Source organism: Theropithecus gelada, chromosome 15 (genome assembly GCF_003255815.1).
Source record: "Theropithecus gelada isolate Dixy chromosome 15, Tgel_1.0, whole genome shotgun sequence".
NCBI classification, from domain to species: Eukaryota; Metazoa; Chordata; class Mammalia; order Primates; family Cercopithecidae; genus Theropithecus; species Theropithecus gelada.
In genome coordinates, this window is record NC_037683.1 from 28,834,511 (window position 1) to 28,857,422 (window position 22,912).

General features: G+C 38.6%; 1 protein-coding gene across 6 annotated transcripts in view; it reads left to right on the forward strand.

The window, feature by feature from the left end:
• The window catches only part of PTBP3 (polypyrimidine tract binding protein 3), a 117,149-nt gene that overhangs the window by 44,225 nt on the left and 50,012 nt on the right, over window positions 1-22,912 (forward strand). For 5 of the 6 annotated variants that reach the window (XM_025359272.1, XM_025359273.1, XM_025359278.1 and 2 more), the window contains one exon: window positions 15,495-15,664. The exons of the other annotated variant lie outside the window; for it this stretch is intronic. In XM_025359272.1, coding sequence (XP_025215057.1) covers window positions 15,495-15,664 — 170 coding nt within the window. The remainder of the gene's footprint in view (window positions 1-15,494; window positions 15,665-22,912) is intronic. 6 annotated transcript variants of the gene reach the window in all.

Consider the following 22,912-nt stretch of genomic DNA (forward strand, 5'->3'; position numbering starts at 1 on the left):
GCTTATCTTTAGTAGAGTCTACTAATTTTCAAAAGTGATTTTATACTCTTACCAGAAATTATGTCAGTTTAGTTATTCCAGAACTTTGCCAATACTTAATTGTGTGTGTGTGTGTGTGTATATGTGTGTGTGTGTGTGTGTGTGTGTGTGTGTATATATATATATATATATTTTTTTTTTAAGACAGTCTCACTTTGTCACCCAGGCTGGAATGCAGTGGCATGGTCTCAGCTCACTGCAACCCCGCCTCCTGGGTTCAAGCAATCCACATGCCTCAGGCTCCTGAGTAGCTGAGATTACAGGCACGTGCCAGTATACCTGGCTAATTTTCATATGTTCAGTAGAGACAGGGTTTTACCATGTTGGCCAGCCTGGTCTCGAACTCTTGACCTCAAGTGATCCGTCCACCTTGGCTTCCCAAAGTGCTGGTAATACAGGTGTGAGCCACCAGGCCTGGCCGATATTGTTTATTTTTAATTTTAGTTGTTCTGGTAAGTATATATTGATAGTTCATTGTGACTTTTGTTTGCATAATTATTAATGAAATTGATTATATTTTCATATGCTTACTGATCATTTGGATACTTTTAATGAAGTGGCTACTCCGATCTTTTGCCTGTTTTTCTGTTGGGTTGTTTGCCTTTTTAACTTGTTTTCTTATATATTCTGAATATGAATACTTTGTTATACATGTATGCAGATACCCTCTGACACTATAATTTACAAATTAATACTTAATGGCGACTTTCGTTAAACAGACTTTTTTTTTTTTTTTTTTTTTTTTTGAGACGGAGTCTCGCTGTGTCGCCCAGGCTGGAGTGCAGTGGCGTGATCTCGGCTCACTGCAAGCTCCGCCTCCCAGGTTTACACCATTCTCCTGCCTCAGCCCCCCGAGTAGCTGGGACTACAGGCGCCCGCCACCTCGCCCGGCTAGTTTTTTTTTTTTGTATTTTTTAGTAGAGACGGGGTTTCACCATGTTAGCCAGGATGGTCTCGATCTCCTGACCTCGTGATCCGCCCGTCTCGGCCTCCCAAAGTGCAGGGATTACAGGCTTGAGCCACCGCGCCCGGCCTAAACAGACTTTTTCATGTAGTATACTTCATGTTTTTTGCTTAATGGCTACTATTTTTTGCATCTTATTAGAAATGGACTTCAATTGTCTGCAAATTGATTGATGTTAACATTTTTTTCTCAGATTATGAAGTCTCTTCTTTTGAAACCATTGTATATATAATTATTGAAGTCTTATGAAGCTGAATGTTAAAGAAATCTAATTGATTTACAAATAAAGATGATATGGGTTAATAATATTCCTAAGAAGGAAACCACTGCTAACAAACTGAATAATTTGTATTTATATATATATGTGTATATATACACACAAACAGTAAGTATTATATGTGTGTAGATGTAATCACATAATCACGTAATCACAGCTCACTACAGCCTCGACCTCCCAGGTTCAAGAGTTCCTCCCACCCCAGCCTCTCAAGTAGCTGGGACCATGGGCACATGCCATCACATCCAGCTAATTTTTAAATTTTTTTGTAGAGTCTGGGTCTCCCTGTGTTCCTCAGGTTGGCCGCAAACTTCTGGGCTCAAGTAATTCTCCTGTCTCTGCCTTCCAAAGTGTTGGGATTATAGATGTGAGCCACGGCACCTGGCCTCCTAGAACTTTTGTTTACCAAAATACTTATAAACTGTTAATATGCTCTTTTGCTTTGCAAATAGCTAGTTTTTTTTTTTTTTAATCAAATCAAACTTTAATGACCTATTTTTAAAGAACTCAGTATTAAATTTGGCTGCATTGATGGTATAAGCATTATAGAAGACAGAAATTTATTTTCATCACATTCAACAAGTTCTGAAGTAGTCAGTTCTCCAATGTATATGGTGTCTATTTTCAGATTTAGCAAATGATCCTAGAGGTTATTGGAACTCGTACAAAGAAAAGAGAAAAGAACATACTCCCTCCTTATGAAGACACTTAAGGGAAAAGCAGCACATGTCATTTTCGTTTACATCCTGTTTTCTTAGTCTCACAGCCACACCTAGCTACTTAGGAAGCTAAGAATGTAGTTCTTTTTTCTGACAGGCATGTGCTTAGCTAAAAATAGGTGGTTTTACGTAGAAAACAAATATTGGAAAACAAATTTGCATTCTCTGCCACTGGGATTGAATGCTATGATTTAATAATAAGCACTAGTTTCTCTTATCAGTTAATTTGAGTACTTGGCTTTTCATAGCAAGAAATGCATTCAGATTGCTTTAAATAAAGGCATGTGAAGAATTGTGAACGCTAATCTCCATACTTGATAAATAATTCTTAAATCCATCAAATAAGCAATACCTTAAAGCTGCTCTAAGAATTAATAAGTTTAAAGAAAACTCACCTGCAGTCTTAATGCTTACCCATATAAATTTTGTGATTTAATTTTTCTGATTCGTGAAAGATCTGTAGATTTTTACTCTCAACCATGTGAGAGTAACTGGGACTGGATTTACTGTCAGTTGTTTTTAGACAACGGGCAACAAGTACAACAGGATTGTGGTCCCAGAAGGGAAACAATTGAGGTAACCCTATTGTCACCCTGGCTTTCTTTCTAGACTATGGGAGTTGGGGGAACCAAGCAGACATGGTACAATTGCTGAGTTGAAGAGAGAGATTGAAGTTTGGGAAGGTTGAGTCACCTGGGAGGTATGCAAGCAGAGTATGAGAGAGAAGGGCCTATGTAGAAAAAGTGCTTCAGAAATAATACCTTTGAATCTGTTGTTGAATATTATTAAGCCACATATGCACAGCACATATGCCTGTGAGGTCAGGCAGAGAACAACCAGAGAGCTATAAGCTTAACTTTCCAGGACTCACACAGGACTGGGAGGGATATTTGAGTGATAGCCAACTACAATAGAGAGTCCTTGTTGAATACTGGAAGCACACTTAAGGCACCTGACGCCAGAGGAGACATGCCTTGACAGTAGAACTGAACTAGCTCCAGCATGAAGGCAAATTCAAATCCACCCTAATGAAACTTAAAAACAAGCTCCAAAACAATGTAGCTGATCTGAAAGTAACTTACATTTTTCTAAAAATGAAGTCTAACACTTTAGAAGAAATAACAAATATAACAAAACAACAGAGTAACAAATTCTGGTGCTCATAATGTGGAGCATCCAATTGCCAGACTTGTTAGGAACCACAAAAATGTGACCCACAAACAAGTGAAAAATCAATCAACAGAAATAAACCTAGAAAATTACAGAGATGATGGAATTATCAGCTGTGCACTTTGAAACAGTTACTAAAAGTATATTCAAGTATTTAAAGGAAAATACGAGCATAGGAAGGAGAAAAAATCAAATAGAACTTACAGAGGTTAAAAATAAGACACCTGAAAAAAATACATAATGGCATTCATAGCACGTTACATTCTACAGAAGAAAACATCCGTGAATTTGAAGATAGCAAATGAAACTAAAGCATACAGTCAGAAAAAACTGAAGACTGGGTGTGGTGGCTTACCCCCGTAATCCTTGCACTTTGGGAGGTCAAGGCGGGTGGATCACCTGAGGTCAGGAGTTTGAGACCATCCTGACCAAGATGGTGAAACCCCTTCTCTACTAAAAATATAAAAATTAGCTGGGCGTGGTGGCGTGCACTGGTAATCTCAGCTACTTGGGAGGGGTAGAATTGCTTGAATTCTACTGAGGCAGGAGAATTGCTTGAACCCCAGGGGCGAAGGTTAGAGTGAGCTGAGATCGTACCACTTCACTCCATCCTGGGCAGAAGCAAGACTCTGTCTCAAAAATCAAAACAAAAGAAAAAACTGGAAAAGAAGTGAACAGAGCCTAAGTAACCTCTGGACAAAATCAAGCAGTCTAAACGTACATATGTATACTGAAGTTGCGGGAAAAAATGGTTGGGGCAGAGAGCAGAAATACATCTCAAGAAATTATCCCAAATTTTCCATATGTATTGGAAAACATAAACCCACTTATCAAGAAGTTCAGTGAACCTTAAGCAGGATAAACACAACGGAAACCACACCCAGGCTTATCATAATTAAATTGCTGGAAACCAGGAATGCAGAGTAAATCTTAAAAGTAGCCAGAGCAGGCAGGGGTGGGGATTGGTGGAGATTGGGGGAACTACTTTTCCTTCAAAAGAACAAAGATTAGAATGAGGAGAGAGATTTCTTACCTGATACGGTGCAAGCCAGAAGACAATGAAACATCATTAGAGTGCTGGAAAAAAAAAAAATCAAACTGGAATTCTATATGAAATTTAGAAATGAAGTTAAAATCTTCTTTCAGACACACAAGAGCTGAGAGCATTTGTTAGCAGCAGACTTCCATTTCATGAAATGGTAAGGGAAATACTTTAAACATGAGGAAAATGATACCAGTTAGAAACCTGGGTTTTATACAACATGATAAATATGTGGATATATAGCTTTTCCTCCCTTTTTGTTGTTAATTTAAAAGATTATTGACTATTTAAAGCAAGATAATATATTTTTGGGGGTTATGACATGGGAAAAGCAAAATACACAACAGTACCACAAAGGATAGCTTGAGGGAAAGAGACATAAACTTTGGAAGGTTCTTACAGTGTACTGAGGTGTTTTAATATTATTTGAGGGTAGTCTGTGATAAAGATGTATATTGTCTACTCCAGAGCAGTCACTTAAAAAAAAAAAAAAAGGTAAAAAGGGATAGCATATAATGTAAATGAAATAGAATACCAAAAAATAAAATCCAACGAAAGCTAGGAAACAAGGGAAAAAGGGAATAAAAAATAAATGGGACAAATAGAAAAAATAACAAGATGGTGGACTTCTAAACGCAACCATGTTAATAATTATACGAAGTGGGAATGGGATAAAAAATTCAATTAAAAGGCAGATTGTTTAGATGAAAGGAAGACCGAGTTATTTGATGTGCATAAGAAACCCATTTTAAATATGAAATCTCAGGTAGAAAGCCAAAGGTTGGGAAATAAAATATATGCAAACATTAATCATAAAAATGTTGGAGTAGCTAGCTATACTAATATCAGGAAAAGTTGACTTTGGGCAAAAGAATATTACCAGGGATAAAGAGAGACATTTCATAATGATGAAGAGGTCAATTTATTGAGTAGACGTAATCTAAATATAGATCTGTTTAATTACATAGTTGCAAAATACGTAAAGTGAAAACTAATAGAATGAAACAGAAATAGATAAATCTTCAAGTATATTTAGAGATAGCACTCCTCTGCCAGTAATTGATAGTATAGTAGACAGAAAATCAGTAAAGGTATAGAACAGGGATTGGCAAGTTCTTACCTGTGGGCCAAATCCATCGCATTGACCACTTCTAAATTTCCCATTAGCTAAGAGTGGTTTTTAAAATTTCAAATGGTGAAAAATACTAAAGGATAAGATTAAATGACACACAAAACTTTTGTGAAATTCAAATTTCTGTATCCATACATAAAATTGTATTTGAACACAGTTATGTGATTTGTTTATAGCTGTTTTCATGCCGTAACTGCACAGTTGAGTAGTTCTGACAGAGATCCTGTGGCCCACAACATCTGAAATATTTATGTGCCTGTTTAAGAGAAAGTTGGTAGATCCCTAATATAGACATTTTAAACCAGCTTGATCTAATTGACAATGTAGAACAATCTTCCCAACACCAGAATAATATACTTTATTTTCAAGTTCATATAGTCACCAGTTGTATTAGTCCTTTCTCACACTACTGTAAAGAATGCCTGAGGCTGCATAATTATAAAGAAAAGAGGCTTAATTGTGTCACAGTTCCTGTGGCTGGGGAGGCCTCAGGAAACTTATAATTATGGCAGAAGGGGAAGCAGGCAAAGTCTTACATGGCGACAGGTGAGAGAGAGTGAGAGTGAAGGAGGAACTGCCAAACGCTTACATAACCATCATATCTTGTGAGAACTCGCTCCCTATCACAAGAAGAGCATGGGGGAAACCACCCCCATAATTTATCCACATCCCACCAGGTCCCTCCCTCAACACATGGGAATCATGACGATTACAATTCCAGATGAGATTTGGTGGAAACACAGAGTGAAACCATATTATTTTGCCCCTGGCCCCTCCCAAATCTCACATCCTTTTTCCGTTTCAAAACCAATCATGCCTCCCAGCAGTCCCCCAAAGTCTTAATTCATTCCAACATTAACCCAAAAGTCCAAGTCCAAAGTCTAATCTGAGACAAGGCAAGTCCCTTCTGCCTATGAGCCTATAAAATCAAAAGCAAGTTAGTTAGTTCTGAGATACAATGGGGGTACAGGCATTGGATGAATGCTCTCATTCCAAATGGGAGAAAGTGACCAAAACGAAAGGGCCATAGGCTCCCAAGCAGGTCCAAAATTCAGTGGGGCAGTCATTAAATCTTGTTTTTTTTTGTTATTGTTTTTTGTTTTGTTTTTTGAGATGGATTCTCGCTCTGTTGCCCAGGCTGGAATGCAATGGCATGATCTTGGTACACTGCAGCCCACGCCTCCTGGGTTCAAGTGGTTCTCCCACCTCAGCCTCCTGAGTAGTTGGGACTACAAGTGCACATCACCATGCTGGGCTAATTTTTGTACTATTAGCAGACATGGGGTTTTGTCATGTTGGCCAGGCTGGTCTCAAACTCCTGGCCTCAAGTGATCTGCCTGCCTCGGCTTTCCCAAATGCTGAGATTATAGGCATGAACCACCATGTCTAGCCAGACATTAAATCTTAAGGCTCCAAAATAATCTCCTTTGACCCCACATCTCACATCTAGGACATACTTTTGCAAAGAATGGGCTTCCAAGGCCTTGGGCAGCTCCACCCCTGTGGCTTTGCAGGATTCAGCCCTGTGGCTATGTTGAGTGCCAGCGGTGGTGTTGAGTACCTGTGGCTTTTCCAAGCACATGGTGCAAGTCGTCAATGGATCTACCATTCTGAGATCTGGAGGACAGTGGTCCTCTTCTCACAGCTCCACTAGGCACAGTGCCTCAGCAGGGACTGTATGTTTGGGCTTCAACCCCACATTTCCCTTCTGCACTGCCCTAGTAGAACGTCTCCATGAGGGCTCCACCCCTGCAGCAGAATTCTGCCTGGACATCCAGGTATTTCCATACATCCTCTGAAATCTGGGAGGTTCCCAAAGCTCAACTCTTGTCTTCTGCTCACCTGCAGACCCAACACCATGTGGAAGCTACCAAGGCTTGGGGTTTGCACCCTCTGAAGCAACGGTTGAGCTGTACCTTGGTCCCTTTTAGCCACCACTGGAGCTAGAGCAGCTGGAATGCAGGGCACCAAGTTCCAAAGCTGCACAGAGGAGCAGGGCCCAGGCCAGCCCGTGAAACCATTGTTTCCTCCTAGGCCTCCAGGCCTGTGATGGGAGGGGATGCTATGAAGATCTCTGACATGCCCTGGAGACATTTTCCATATTGTTTTGGTGATTAACATTTGACTACTTTTGACTACTGATTACTTATGCAAATTTCTGCGGCCAACTTGAATTTCTCCCCGGAAAATGGGTTTTTCTTTTCTACCACATGGTCAGGCTGCAAATTTTCCAACCCTTTATGCTCTACCACCTGTTGAACACTTTGCTATTCAGAAATTTCTTCTGCCAGATACCCTAAATCATCTGTCTTAAGTTCGAGTTCCACAGATCTCTAGGGTGGGGCAAAATGCCACCAGTCTCTTTGCTAAAGCATTGCAAGAGTATCCTTGGTTCCAGTTCCCAGTGTGTTCCTCATCTCTCTCCGAGACCACCTCAGCCTGGACTTTGTTATCCATATCACTATCAGCATTTTGCTCAAAAGTATTCAACAAGTCTCTAGGAAGTTCCAAAGTTTCCCACATCTTCCTATCTTCTGAGCCCTCCAAACTGTTCCAACCTCTGCCCATTACCAGTTCCAAAGTCACTTTCATATTTTCAGGTATCTTTATAGCAGTATCCCATTGTACCAATACCAATTTACTGTATTAGTCTGTTCTCCCAGTGCTATAAAGAACTGCTGAGATTGGATAATTTATAAAGAAAAGAGGTTTAATTGACTCATAGTTTCACATGGCAGGCAAGGCCTCAGGAAATTTGCAATTATGGCAGAATGGGAAGCAGGCAAGTCTTACATGGTGGCAGGTTAGAGGGAGTGTGAAAGAGAAACTCTCACACACTTATACAACCTTCAGATCTTGTGAGAACTCCCTCACTAGCACAAGAACAGCATGGGGAAAACCACCCCCATGATCCAATCACCTCCCACCAGGTCCCTACCTCGACAACATCAGGATTATGGGATTACAATTTGAGATGAGATTTGGGTGGGGACACAGCCAAACCATATCACCAAGATAGGCAGGCTGTATTCTGGGTCCTAAAATAAGTTTAGTCCTTTAAACAGTGATTAAAATCATGTAAATTATCTGACTTCATTAGAATTCTATTAGAAATCAGAAAAGCAAGATCCTCAAATATTTGGGGGGAAAATGTACCAAATAGTAAAAAAAGAAAAAAAAAAGAAAAAAGAAAAACATAACCCATTGATGAAAGAAGTTGTCACAAGGGATATTAGAAGGTATTTTGAACAGAAATAAAATGAAACCTTAATGAAATTTGTGGGGTTCCACTAGAGTTGTTCTTAGAAGGAAATACATAGTTTTAAATGTTTATATTAGAAAAGAAAAAATGTCTAAAGTGAATCATCTATGCTTCCAGCTATAACTAGAAGAAAAAGAACATGTTAAACCCTACAAGTAGACAGAAAAGAGGAAATATTAAAGATGAAAGCAAAAGTCAGTGACAGAAAACAGTACAGAAAAATTAATGAAACCAGTAGTTGTTTATGTGGTAAATAAAATTAATAATAATACCTCTAAGTAGACTTAAAAAAATAAAAGATACAAATTGCCAAATGATTCTACAGTCATTAGAAGGATGTTATTATTGACTGAGTGTTTGTAACCTCCCAGAATTGGTGTGTTGAAGCCCTAACTCGCTATGTGATGGTATTTAGAGCTGGGACCTTTGGGAAATAATGTTTAGATTACATCATGAAGGTGGGTGGCACCCTCATGAGGGGATTAGAGTCCTTAGAGACACTAGAGAGCTTGCTTGCACGTCCTCTCTTCTTGCTGTGTGCGGACACTGTGAAAAGTCAACCAGCAAATAGGCAGCTGTTTGTAAGACAGGAAGAGCCCTCACCAGAAACCCTTATCTTGGGCTTTTAACCTCCATAAATTTTTCTTGTTTAAGCCACCCAGTCTGTGGTATTTTGTATGGTAGCCTTAGCAGACTAAGTAGATTAAGTGAATATTATGAAATTTTAAGCTAATAAATTTCATTCTTTAGATGAAGTGGACAAATTCTTTGAAAGACACAAATTATCAAACTGATGCAAAAGGAATAGAAAACTCAGCAAGCCATATAGTTGTTTAAAAAAATCATATTAGTTATTGAAAAGTACGGTCCTGTATGGCTTTATTGACGAAGTCTATCAGACATATAAGGAGTAAATAATACTAATCCTACACAGACTGTGCAGAATATAAAGGAGGTGGGAACACTTTCCACTTCTTAGGAGGCCAGTATTACGCTGCTGCAGCTAAAGAAAACTACAGATTAATATCTTTCATGAATATTGACATAAAAATGTTAAGCAAGATATTAAAGTCGGGTTTTTCCTTGTGGTAGCAGTGTGAGAACAGAGTACAAACTGCAGCGGTGGAAATCATGGCAAGACAAGCATTTAGTAAGTTTATTCTGCGGTTTGAATGTTGATTGAAAAGAGTACAGCTAAAACCATAGGCATTATGCTTCCAGAAAAATCTCAAGGAAAAGTATTGTAAGCAATAGTTGGTAGCTGTTGGATTGGGCTCTGAAGGAAAGAATGGAGAGATTCAACCAGTGAGCATAAAAGTTGGAGATAAAGTTGTACTCCCAAAATATGGAGGCACTAAAGTAATTCTAAATGATAGAGATTATGTATTAATAATTTTTATTAGAGAACAGGGTCTTGGTATGTTGCCCAGGCTGGTCTCAGACTCTTCCTCAAGTGATCATACCCCACCTCAGTCTCCTCAGTAGCTGAGACTACAGGTACTTGCCACTGTGCCTAGCAACAAGGATTTTTTCTTATTTAGACATTCTTGGAAAGTATGTAGACTGAAATAAATCGTCACTGAAATGGCATCAACATCAACCTGCCCATCCCACTGAAATCTCTCATCATGGAAATAATTCTTTCATTATTTCTGAAATAATGAAGTTCTGAAATCTTTCAAATGATTGTTATATCTCTCTTATAACTAGTGATCTCTAAACTAAAAAAAAACACATTCAATTATATATATATAATATATAATTGAATATATATACACACACACACATACATACACACACATGTATGAAGAGTGAGGAAAAAAAATCATGGTACATGTGTCATGACCAAGTAGGGTTTCTACAAAGTGCTTACATTTGAAAATCAGTGTAACAGAATACAAAATAAAATCTGTTCATCTTAAGAGATCTGGAGAAGGCATTTGAAAGAATTCAACTCCTTTTGTGATAAAATTGTTAGCCAACTAGGAATAGAAGGGAACATTTTCAACCTGATAAAGTTATGAAACTACAGCTAGCATTATTATACTCAATAGTGTAAGATAATGCCTTTCCCTTAATATCAAGAACAAGGCAAGGATGCCCAGTCTCGTTGATTCTATTCAACATTTTGCAGACAGAAAATCCTGGCTAGTTCAGTAAAGCTGTAAAATAAATAAATAAATAACATAAATATACGGCAGGCCAGGCACGGTCACTCATGCCTGTAATCCCAGCACTTTGGAAGGCCAAGGTGGGCGCATTACCTGAGGTTAGGAGTTCGAGACTAGCCTGGCCAACTTGGTGAAACCCCGTGTCTACTAAAAATACAAAAATTAGCTGGGCGTAGTGGTGTGCGCCTGTAATCCTAGCTAGGGAAGCTGAGGCAGGAGAATTGCTTGAACCCGGGAGGTGGGGATTGCAGTGAGCCGATTGCACCACTGCACTCCAGCCTGGGTGACAGAGCAAGACTCCATCTCTAAATAAATAAATAGCATATAAATTTGAGAGTAAGAAAACTGTGTATGTACAAATACTAAAGAACTTAGCAAGACTGTAGGATATAAGATCAAGATATCAAAGTCAGTTGTGTTTCTGTATATTATCAATTATGACAAAAAATTTAAAGTATTACTGGTTCATTAAAAATTATGAAGTACTTAGGGATAAAGGTGTCAAAATATGTATGAGACCATTACACTGAAAACTACAGAACTTTACTGAGAGAAACTTAAAAAGATCTAAATATATGTAGAAATGTCATGATGTTTATGGTTTAGATGACTCAAAAAATGTTAAGATGTGAATTCTCCCCAAATAGGTACCTCATTTCAAGAATGGTGATAAACCTGTAGTGATCTGTAGGGTTCAGATTGCCCGGGGTGGGGATTGGGAGTTTGGTAGGGAGGACTAACTGCAAAGGGTTACTAGGGAACTTTTTGGGATGTCTTGATTTTTGTGGTGGTTATATGGATTGTATTTGTCAAAACTCATCAAACCCTGCATTTAAAATGTGGGTGGATGTCTTATTCTATCTAAAGTAAACCCTCATAAAGTTGATTTTTAAAAAATGAATCCATGTTTCACAAGTAGTTTTCCTGACAGAATCTTCTAGTTTTGAGGTGGGAATATTATGAATTTTTAAAAACCCTGTTTCACATAGCTCTTTGGAAGCATGACTAATATGTAGTGGGCATTTTGTAGTTTTTAATATGTAGTTTAGTAAAATACAACACGATTTATACAAGCAAAGTATTTTGAATGCCCGGGCGCCTGTAGTCCCAGCTACTCGGGAGGCTGAGGCAGGAGAATGGCGTAAACCCGGGAGGCGGAGCTTGCAGTGAGCTGAGATCCGGCCACTGCACTCCAGCCTGGGCGACAGAGCGAGACTCCGTCTCAAAAAAAAAAAAGAAAAAGATTTTTGGAAACTGTACTCTGTCCTTTTGTACAGAAAGTAATTATTTAAATTTGTGTGTCCAATACATTTGAATTTCCTTTTTTCCTACTGGCTTTTAAATCATGGCCATACAATTGCTTATGATGGTATACATTCTTCATCTTCAGATTATCTATCAAATCTTTACATATAACCCTTTCCCAGTCACCTAAATGAGTCATTCTTAGATTTTGAGATTTCATATAATAATAATATGTTCAGTTAATTTGGGGCAATATCTTAATTATGGCAAATAAGGACATCAAGTGCAAAAAATCGCTATCGTTTACAATTACCGTTTTGATTGGAAAAAATAGAACATAATTTCCAAGCAAAACTGTCTTTCTTAAGAAACGCTAGACATATTATTGATTACAGTGTACTAGATGTTGTGCTGAGCATTTAAAATATATTGAAAAGAACAAATTAAAATTTCAAAATATTCTTGTTATACCCGTTTTACAGGAGTAGAATCTGAGGCTTAGTAACGTTAAGTAACTTGCTCAGAACAGGATATCTAATTTCATAGCTCCGCGCTCTTAACGTAGCCTGGGTATTTTATAATATGGAACAATTAACAACCTAAAGTGGTGATTTATAGTTGCACATTTCTTGGTGAAAATTTGTCATCTTACGTCTTTATTTGAAAGTGCAACATAAATGGGAGCTCAGGTAACTTGTTTGGTATTCACATTTTCTCAAACATAGAATACCTCTATTAAAGAAACAACTTTTTAAATGTTCTTTCATTCTTGTTGGACTATTCTGGGTAAACTGATAGGAGCCTCATGCCTTTAGAAAGTTTCTCTAGTCCCTTTCTCCCATCCTGTAACTCCTTGTGCTGGTTGAGCAAGGCCACCTTGGTAGTGTTACTGTTTAGCTCTCTATGCCTGCAGGGAGGGTGCCAAAAAGACATTCCCTGTTCCACTCTCACCCCCGTCCAGTACTCTGATGTTTGTTGTTTTACTCTAGTGCCAGTGTTATCATTTGTTATTGTTCACAGTCCATGTAAGTCTTTGTAAATTTACATTGTCAGTGTCAAGTTACTTACCTTTTTCTAGGAGTAGTAAGACACTTTGAAATTACCTTTACACTTTAGTTTGGGTATTTATGAGACTCAAATGAGGCAATGTAAGTGAAAAAGTTTGAAAGTTATCAGTGAAATGACATTTTAGGTGTTTGGTACCTGTTTAGGTTTTTGGAGCAGAATAATGACATGATACACGTTACGTTACGTTAACGTTACTTTATGTTATGTTACTTACGTTACCTTACGTTATGTTATTTTGAGACAGGGTTTCAGGCTGGAGTGCAAGTGGTGCAATCTTGGCTCACTGCAGCCTCCTCCTCCCGAGTTCAAGTGACTCTCCTGCCTCAGCCTCCCAAGTACCTGGATTACAGGCGTACGCCAGCACATCCTGCTAATTTTTGTATTTTTTTTTTTTTTTTTTAAGAGATGGGGGTCTTGCCCTGTTGCCCAGGCTGGTCTCGAACTCCTGACTGCAGGTGATCAGCCCGCCTCAGCCTCCCAAAGTGCTGGGATTACAGGCGTGAATTACTGTGCCAGGCCCGATACACTATTTTAGTTAACATTGATATGATACTGGATCCCCAGAATATGGGAAGCAGGGAGAGTGAAATTAGAGGAGGGGAGAGCTGAAGTGGGGGCAAGATCAGGGTGAGGTTGGTGACTTTGAGAGTGGAAATGAAAGAATATAATCAGTAGTCATTTTGGAGAGAAAATCAGTATTTATTGGTAATTGATAAGGGAGACGAGCAGATAGAATCTCTTGCCTTCCAGATTAATTAATCCAATAAACATTTGTGTGCCAGTTATTTTCCATAATCTGACATAGGCATTTGCTATATAAAGGTACATAGACCTGTATGGGCCTCTAGGTATTGTTAGTCTTTTAGGTCTGGGGAGGGTGCTGCTTGCATTCATGAACATAGAGAATTTGGGAACAAGTGCTAGTTTGGGTATTAAGTCAACCTATCTAGTTGTAAACAAGTTGAGTTCTGTGCCACAGATATAGATGGATATGAAATATGGCTATATTAATTTTATTTGGTCCTCATGAAATTTGTTTAGGATCACAGACATTTGATTATAAAGTTTAATTATTGTTTAGAGAAACGGTATTTTTAGGCATTTGGAAAGATGATATTTTTCTCCGAGTAGTGGCAAATAGGGTATTTAGTGATCAAACAACATTGCAATGAAACTTTTAGCTTTTAAGTAATTTGTATTTAGTCTTTTGGTTCTGTTTCTGGAAGAAAAACCTTTCTGAATCTTACCTGCATAAACATAAGTGTTGTTCACAGGCTTGTCAATTCTAGTTATTCTCAGTATGGAAACAATAGGATTTAAATACATTTAGCTTAATGAATTTTTTTACTTTACAGCAGTAATTCTCCAACTTCAGAGTAAATAGAATCTCCTGGAGGGCTTGTTAAAGTAGGTCACTGGGTTCCACTCCTGGAGCTTCTGCTTCAGTAGGTCTGGGTGGGGTTGGAAATTTGCAATTTCAGCAAGGTGGTACTTACGTTAAGAATTATTGTTATATAATAAGGAGTAAGATTATCATAGGAAACCACAATTTAGCTTCTAAAAAATAAAGACTATTAACACCTAAGAAATAAACTTTATTTTAATAAATATACAGCTCAAATCCATATCTCCTTAGGATGTGATAAATACCAGATTTTTATCATAGTCTTTCCTGAAATTTTATTGTTCTAATTTATTTATTCAGCAGTAGAATAAATTAGAAAAATGTCCTTAAGGCCGGGCGCGGTGGCTCAAGCCTGTAATCCCAGCACTTTGGGAGGCCGAGACGGCCGGATCACGAGGTCAGGAGATCGAGACCATCCTGGCTAACATGGTGAAACCCCGTCTCTATTAAGAAATACAAAAAACTAGCCGGGCGAGGTGGCGGGCGTCTGTAGTCCCAGCTACTCAGGAGGCTGAGGCCGGAGAATGGCGTGAACCCGGGAGGCGGAGCTTGCAGTGAGCTGAGATCCGGCCACTGCACTCCAGCCCGGGCGACAGAGCGAGACTCCGTCTCAAAAAAAAAAAAAAAAAAAAAGAAAAATGTCCTTAAAATACATTAAAGACATCATAAATAGTGTTCTCTATTCATAAGAAAAAGTTGAGTATTTAGAGGTATTTGAAATAACATAATTCATTTACCCTTATATTTTTCCTTCAATTAAAAATCAGACTTCAGTTTTAAAAAATTTAATACCCACTGTGAAAAACCAAAAGCACCCGTTTATTAAAAGGTAGTTGGTTTTGTTTTCTACTCTCCTTTTCCACCTACCCCCATCAGCCCCATGTTTCCCTGAAGTTCAAAACCCAAAACTCATTTAAGATTAAATGTGACAATATGATTAAGGTAGTATGTCAACCCAAATTAGTTTCAGTAATTTAAAAAAGAATCTTATGTTTTTTAGCTAATGGGAATGACAGCAAGAAATTTAAACGAGATAGACCTCCCTGTTCGCCTTCCCGTGTTCTCCATCTTCGAAAAATTCCATGTGATGTCACCGAAGCAGAGATCATATCATTAGGTCTACCATTTGGCAAAGTAACTAATCTTTTGATGTTGAAAGGAAAAAGCCAGGTATGTAATATTTAAAGATTGACAAAGAGTGATTATCTTCAGATGTTAGTATTACTGATAATTTTTTATTTTCTTGAGCTTCTCTGTATTTTTAAAAGTTCATATTATGAACATAAATCAGTTTTAAAAGTAGATTTTTTTGGGGGGGTGTAACAGGAAGCAACAAACCATAGTAACACAAGAAACAGGATTTCTTTTATCCATTGACTTATGTTTTTTCTTCTTAAGACACAAATGTTTTATTTTCTTTTAGTTAATTTGTTTTTAATTTGATTTATATTTTGTATTACACAGTGGTTTATCAAATGTCCTGTGATTAGCAGAGAACGCTGATAGGATATAAATTATACCTCATTTGGCAAATTAAAGAACAGTTAAGTTTTCAAAAATCTAGATAAAAATGTATAGTATTGTCGGCCGGGCGCAGTGGCTCATGCCTGTAATCCCAGCACTTTGGGAGGCCAAGGTAGGCAAATCACCTGAGGTCAGGAGTTCGAGATCAGCCTGGGCAATACGGTGAAACCCTGTCTCTACTAAAAATACAAAATTAGCCGGGCATGGTGGCACATGCCTGTAATCCCAGCTACTCGGGAGGCTGAGGCAGGAGAATCGCTTGAACCTGGCAGGTGGAGGATGTGGTGAGCCGAGATCGCGCCATTGCCCTCCAGCCTGGGCAACAAGAGTAAATTTCCGTCTCACCAAAAAAAGAAAAAAAGTATAGTATTGTCAAAAGACAAAATCACAACACATTTAAACATGATTACATTGGCTTCTATTTGTGATTCTAGAACCGAGCAACACCTCATTCTTTAAAATAGAATGAATGTTCCACTGGGCAAGACAGAACAGTTGGTTTTTATAAGGTGGGAACAAGGAAATAACAATTGTTTAAAAAGTGAATTTGTTAGCACTGGGTTATTGCATTTTACTTTTCTTGTAAGGGTCAAATCAGTAGGAACTTATTGTGCTGATTCAGGTAGGCCACTCTCTTTCTGATTGGTTGCTGCGAATCTCCTGTTTTCAGGAAAAACTGGTTTGTTTGGGGATTTACTTGCTTTACTTTGCATGAGTGACTCCATTTTAATTTGGACTGGTCTGCTGGGGTGTAGTGCAGGAGGCTAGTCAAAATAATGTCCTCTCAAAAAGTCAGTTTATTTTAGGTATAGAATTAATATGTATCTTCTTTCATAATTCAGAAGAGACTGTAAAGAGTATTCATTTGAGGCTGGGCGCGGTGGCTCAAGTCTGTAATCCCAGCACCTGGGAGGCCGAGACGGGCGGATCACGAGGTCAGGAGATCGAGACCATCCTGGCTAACACGGTGAAACCCCGTCTCTACTGAAAAATACAAAAAACGAGCTGGGTGAGGTGGCGGGCGCCTGTAGTCCCAGCTACTCCGGAGGCTGAGGCAGGAGAATGGCGTAAACCCGGGAGGCGGAGCTTGCAGTGAGCTGAGATCTCGCCACTGCACTCCATCCTGGGGTGACAGAGCGAGACTCCATCTCAAAAAAAAAAAAAGAGTTTTCATTTGAGAAGGTAACAGATTCTTCTTAAGATGAGTAAGGAAACTTGTTTCTTTGGTGACCATGACAAAAATTATAATACTTGTCATGTGGATTTTAATAATTGTATGTCCTCTTGTTCCAACTCAGACCCCACTGGGGTGAATTCTTTAGTTTTTTCCAAGTTTTTGGCAGTCCTAAAAATCTTTTATACTGTTTATTACTGTAAAGAAGAGGACAACAAATCTAGGCCCTAGGTATTTTGTAGTACATTGTGATGTATTACTGTGTTTCATCTGCTTTTGATAAATAATAAGTTTAAGAAACACATTTTAAATACATTTATAAATAGTAGTAAGCATTGGGCATGAAAGAGGTTGGATGATGATGTCTAACTGAGTTCCCTATATTTAGTAAATGACTTATTTAATATCCTCTTTAATTCACATGAGGTTACTAAGATCTGGAGAAGTTAAGTGTAACATGCCTTAATATTTGGCCCTTGTTGTATTTCCACATTTGTCTGAAATCCTTTGGAGACAGTGCATCCCTGCCAGTTAGATCTTTATTTTAACACAGTTGCTACTATTGAGAATAGTATGGTTTGCCTGATTTGAACAGAGACCACATGGCCATGTCTAATGGCTAATTGCCTGTGAAACGCTGAGCAGGCAACATCATAATTTTCTTTGTCTCTGCTACTGATTCTGGGTTTATTTTTATCGGTAAGCTAACCGTAAGTGTTATGTTAATTGCTTGTGTTTTGATCACAAATCCTGTTTAAAAAATATCTTTTTAGTAAATACACTTGAGCAGGAGATTCTGATTTGAGTCACTAGAACCACTCGTGAGTGATAACTTTTCTCAGGGCATTTGAAGGGTGAAGTATTGGGGGCCAAATGGGGATTATTTTTACCAGCCTTCCTCTGGGTAGTGACTTTTGGCTGTCTCTCCACTCTGTACTATTAAAATTGGACTTTTTGACTAGATACTTAAATAAAATGTAAATAATTACTGGACTGCATGTGGAAAAAAATTATTTTAGCATATGAAATTTTAGGTCCTATATACTGTAAGAAAGAAAATCCTGTGACAAGAATCATATATTCCAAGTATATTGTTTAGCTTTTCCTTTATGTGACTGATGTTAGAAATTGAGTACGTTCTTAACATTTAGAAAAAAGTTTGCAGAAATATGCCCATACAATGAATATTATTGTTTACAAATTGTTGAAAGAGGAAACTGGTTTTCGTACCTTGACCGTTTTTATCCTATTGTCTTAGAAAAATTAGAAAAAATATATTACTGACACAAGTGGATAATGGCTTCAAATTACATCACGGACATTTTTACCTTTTAAATAGTATAAATGACTTGAAGTCAATTTTGCTCTTTTAAGATAGTAGAATTTTTATTTGCTTGGGGAGTTTTGTTTGTTTATTGTGGGTTGATTGATTTGTGATGTTTCATCCACTGTCACATGGCTAACATCACTGTTTCATAGAACATTGGTAGTTCATTTGGAGCATTTCATTGGTTGTTACATTTGGTTGGTACAGTTATACATCATGTTTAACATCTGTTCAGTTAATATTGCTTTTCTAGACTTTATGTGGAAATATTTGACAAGTAAGGTAACTATAAACAAAGAAATAGTTTGATACAGAGCTATTTGCCATTTCCTGTGTTCAGTAATTTTGGTGTTAACGAATTCATATTTTATAAATTGTAAATGTTTTATACATAAGTTGAAATGGTTGATACGTGCTTGCTAATTAAATGCCCTTGTGCCTGGGGATAGTGGCACTTGCCTCAAGGATTGCTTGAGTCTGGGCATTCTGGACTGTAGTGTACTAAGCCGATTTGGTATCCACACTAAGTTTGACATCAGTGTGGTCCAGGCTGCCTAAGGAGGGGTGAACTGGCCCAGACCAGAACCAGAGCAGGTCAAAACTCCTGTGCTGATGAGTAGTGGGATCATGCCTGTGAATAGGCGAGGCAACATATCAACACCCCTATCCGTTAAAAAAAAAAATGGATGGATGGATGGATGGATGGATGGATGGATGGATGGATGGATGGATGGATGGATGGATGGATGGATGAATAAATAAATATGTTCTTTTGTAGTAAAAAAAAGAATTGGATTGTCTAACTAGAAATTTTGTTGATTTGGATGAGGAGTGGTTCCTGCATTTTAAATTTTTTGAGATGTTCTTACCAGTAGTTTTGAGGACTCAGAATGGTTGGTTAGTGTCTATAGTTTATCTTTCTAACTAATCATTAAAATAGGGCGACAAAGGCTGGGCACAGTGGTTCACGCCTGTAATCCCACCACTTTGGGAGGCTGAGGCAGGAGGATTACTTGAGCTCAGGAGTTCAAGACCAGCCTAGGCAGTATAGTGAGACCTCGTCACTACAAAAATTGTAAAAAATTAGCCAAGTGTGGTGGCACCCACCTGTAGTCCCAGCTATTTGGGAGGCTGAGATGGAAGGATTGCTTGAGCCCACGAAGTGGAGGTTGCAGTGAGCTGAGATTGCGCCACTGCACTCCAGTGTAGTGAGACTCTGTCTCTAAATAAATAAATAAATAAATACATAAAAAGGGTGAGATGGGGACAAAATCTACCACCTTAAAGCTTTGTATACTTATTCCTGTAAGAGGAAACTATGTATACTATAGAATACAAGTGTCAAGGGGCTTTTGCCAGCTAAACTTTTCCCGAGTCATTCTTCAGATATCTACTGTTAGTACAGTGACTACAGATACCAAGTCACTTGAATGACTTAAATCAATATTGACTCAGTGAGTGTAGGAAGTTCTCAGATTTCCATAATTTGAATAATTGATCTTTCGTCCCTTATTTTTAAAAAAATATTCTGTATTTGGAAGATTATAAACTATTTTCTGTTTTTGAGACGGAGTGTCGCTCTGTTGCCCAGGCTGGAGTACACTGGAGTTCACTGGTGAGATCTTGACCTCACTGCAACCTCTGCCTCCCAGGTTCAAGTGATTCTCCTGCCTCAGCCTCTGAAGAAGCTAGGATTACAGGCACCTGCCACCACACCTGGCTAATTTTTTGTGCGTGTTTTTAGTAGAGACGGGGTTATACAACTTTGGCCAGGCTGGTCTCGAACTCCTAACCTCAAGTGATCTGCCTATCACGGCCTCCCAAAGCATTGGGATCATAGGCGTGAGCCACTACACCTGGCCTTATTTTGTCATAAAGGTTTAATTTCCCTAATCTGAAAATGAGGTGCTCCAAAATCTGAAACTTTTTGAGCACCATAACAATCAAAGGAAATGCTCACTGGAGCATTTTGGATTCCAGAATTTTGAATTAGGGATGCTCAGCTAGTAAGTATCTAAGGCAAATATTAAATATTTCAAAATCTGAAATCTAAAACACTTCTGTTCCTAAGCATTTTGGATAAGGGATACTCAGCCTGTGCCTCAGAATTAAAATATGACATATATGTGCATGTCTATGTTTTATTGAATGCCTCGGTACTTAAAAAGGAACCTAAAGCCAGGCGTGGTGGCTCATTCCTCTAATCTCAGCACTTCAGGAGGCCAAGGTGGGTGGATCACTTGAGGTCAGGAGTTCAAGACCGGCCTGGCCAACATGGTGAAACCGCGTCTCTATTAAAAATACAAAAATTAGCCGGGTGTGGTGGCACGCACTTGTGATTGTGATCCCAGCTACTCAGGAGGCTGAGGCCGGAGAATTGCTTGAACCCAGGAGGTGGAGGTTGCAGTGAGCTGAGATCGCACCACTGCACTCCAGCCTGGGCAACACAGCAAGACTCCTACTCAAAAACAAACAAAAACAAAAAAAGGAACCTAAGCCCTGGGAGCACTAAAGCCATGTGAGTCTATGAGTTGGGGGCAGCTGGTGGCAGTGGTGATGGGTAATATGGTAAGGAGATCACTGAAACGTTTTCTTCACAACGCTTTTTGAGGGTTGAGGGATAGAGAGAGGGTGTGGAATAGGGAGAATTCTTGGTACCTTAAGATAATGCTGTCTGTCAATGCTGCACGCATGATTTCCCATCATTTTAGACTGGAATTTCAGATGCCTTTTTAAGGAATGCTTAAGAATCATGATTCTTATGTTGGGAAACCTTTAAAAAATTAAAAATACTTCATACATTTATTGAAAAAAATTCAAAAGCATAGAATTATTTAAAGTAAAACTTGATATTCCCCAAACAGCACTGTTTTCTGGCCAAAGTTAAGTGTGATTCCATACATACAAGTAAATGTGACATGAAGATGTAGATACCATGTTTATATATGTGTGCACATGTGTGTAATATATATAAACATGTAAAACACAGGAAATACCTTTACATATTTATATGTAACCTTTTTTCAAAATGTAACATGGGTGTTAATTGGAAGCATTTGAAACATTGAGTATGAAGGATTTGGTGACACCTGTAGTCCCAGCACTCTGGGAGGCCGACTTGGGTGAATCGCTTGAGGTCAGGAGTTCTAGACCAGCCTGCATGATGACTCCCCGTCTCTACTATAAACCCAAAAATTAGCTGGGGGCATGGTGTCATGTGCTTGTTAATCCCAGTCACTTGTGGGGCTGAGGCAGGAGAATCATTTGAACCCAGGAGGCAGAGGTTACAGTGAGCCGAGATACGCCACTGCACTCCAGCCTGGGCGACAGTGAGACTGTGTCTCAAAAAAAGAAAAAAAAAAAAGATTGAGAATTGGAAAATTGCCACTTAATTAACTGGTTTTATATGGTTCTTGATTTTTTTCTCGTTTCTTCTTAGAAATACTTAAGAAGGCAAATCTAAAGTGTGCACCATTATATGAGTAAAAGGTGAAAGATTTATACCATCTGAAGAAAAACCAGAGTATTGATCACCATTCTACAAGGATGCTTTTCAGAGGCTGAGTTTAATAGTTTTATTTTGAAAAATCCCATACAGTCCAACTAACAGGAACTAAAAATGATCTCAATTAAAAAAATCATCTCATGTTAGAGCTGCAAAGAGACTTAAAGATCCTGTTAGGCAGTGCTTCATGTTTTAGATAAGGAAACTGAGGCTCAGAGGTGTTAATGAGTAAGGTGTCATAGCCAGGCATAGATTTTAGTCAGGTTCCCTTTCTACCATATCATGCTAGTTCTCGTTTCTTGCTATCACATATGTTGGTGAAGTATGAGATAATAAAACTTACTGGAAAAAAGTGAATGCTCTATTAATTTGATTCATAAATGGCTGTTTTTAAAAAGGGTAAAAGGAGAACATACCATTTTGCCCCATTCCTGTTTAAGACTGGGTATTATTAGAGCAGTGTTTCTCAATGTTTTTTCCTCTGTTTTTTCTTTCTGCTTCCCTAAAGACGGTTTTTAGCCTTTTTACCCCTTAATTGCCGGCATTAAATTTAGTATCTGTTTATGTATTATAGCCTTTTAGCCTCATTTTTTTTTTTTTGAGGCAGAGTTTCACTCAGTCGCAGTGGCGTGATCTTGGCTCACTGCAACCTCTGCCTCCCGGCCTCAAGCGATTCTCCCGCCTTAGCCACCCGGGTAGCTGGGATTACAGGCACCCGACAATCATTCCTGGCTAATTTTTGTAGTTTTAGTAGAGACAGGGTTTCACTGTGTTGGCCGGGCTGGCCTTGAACTCCTGACCTCAGGTGATCCACCCTCCTCAGACTCCCAAAGTGCTGGGATTGCAGGCCTGAGCCACTGTGCCCAGCCTTAGCCTCACTATTTTTAA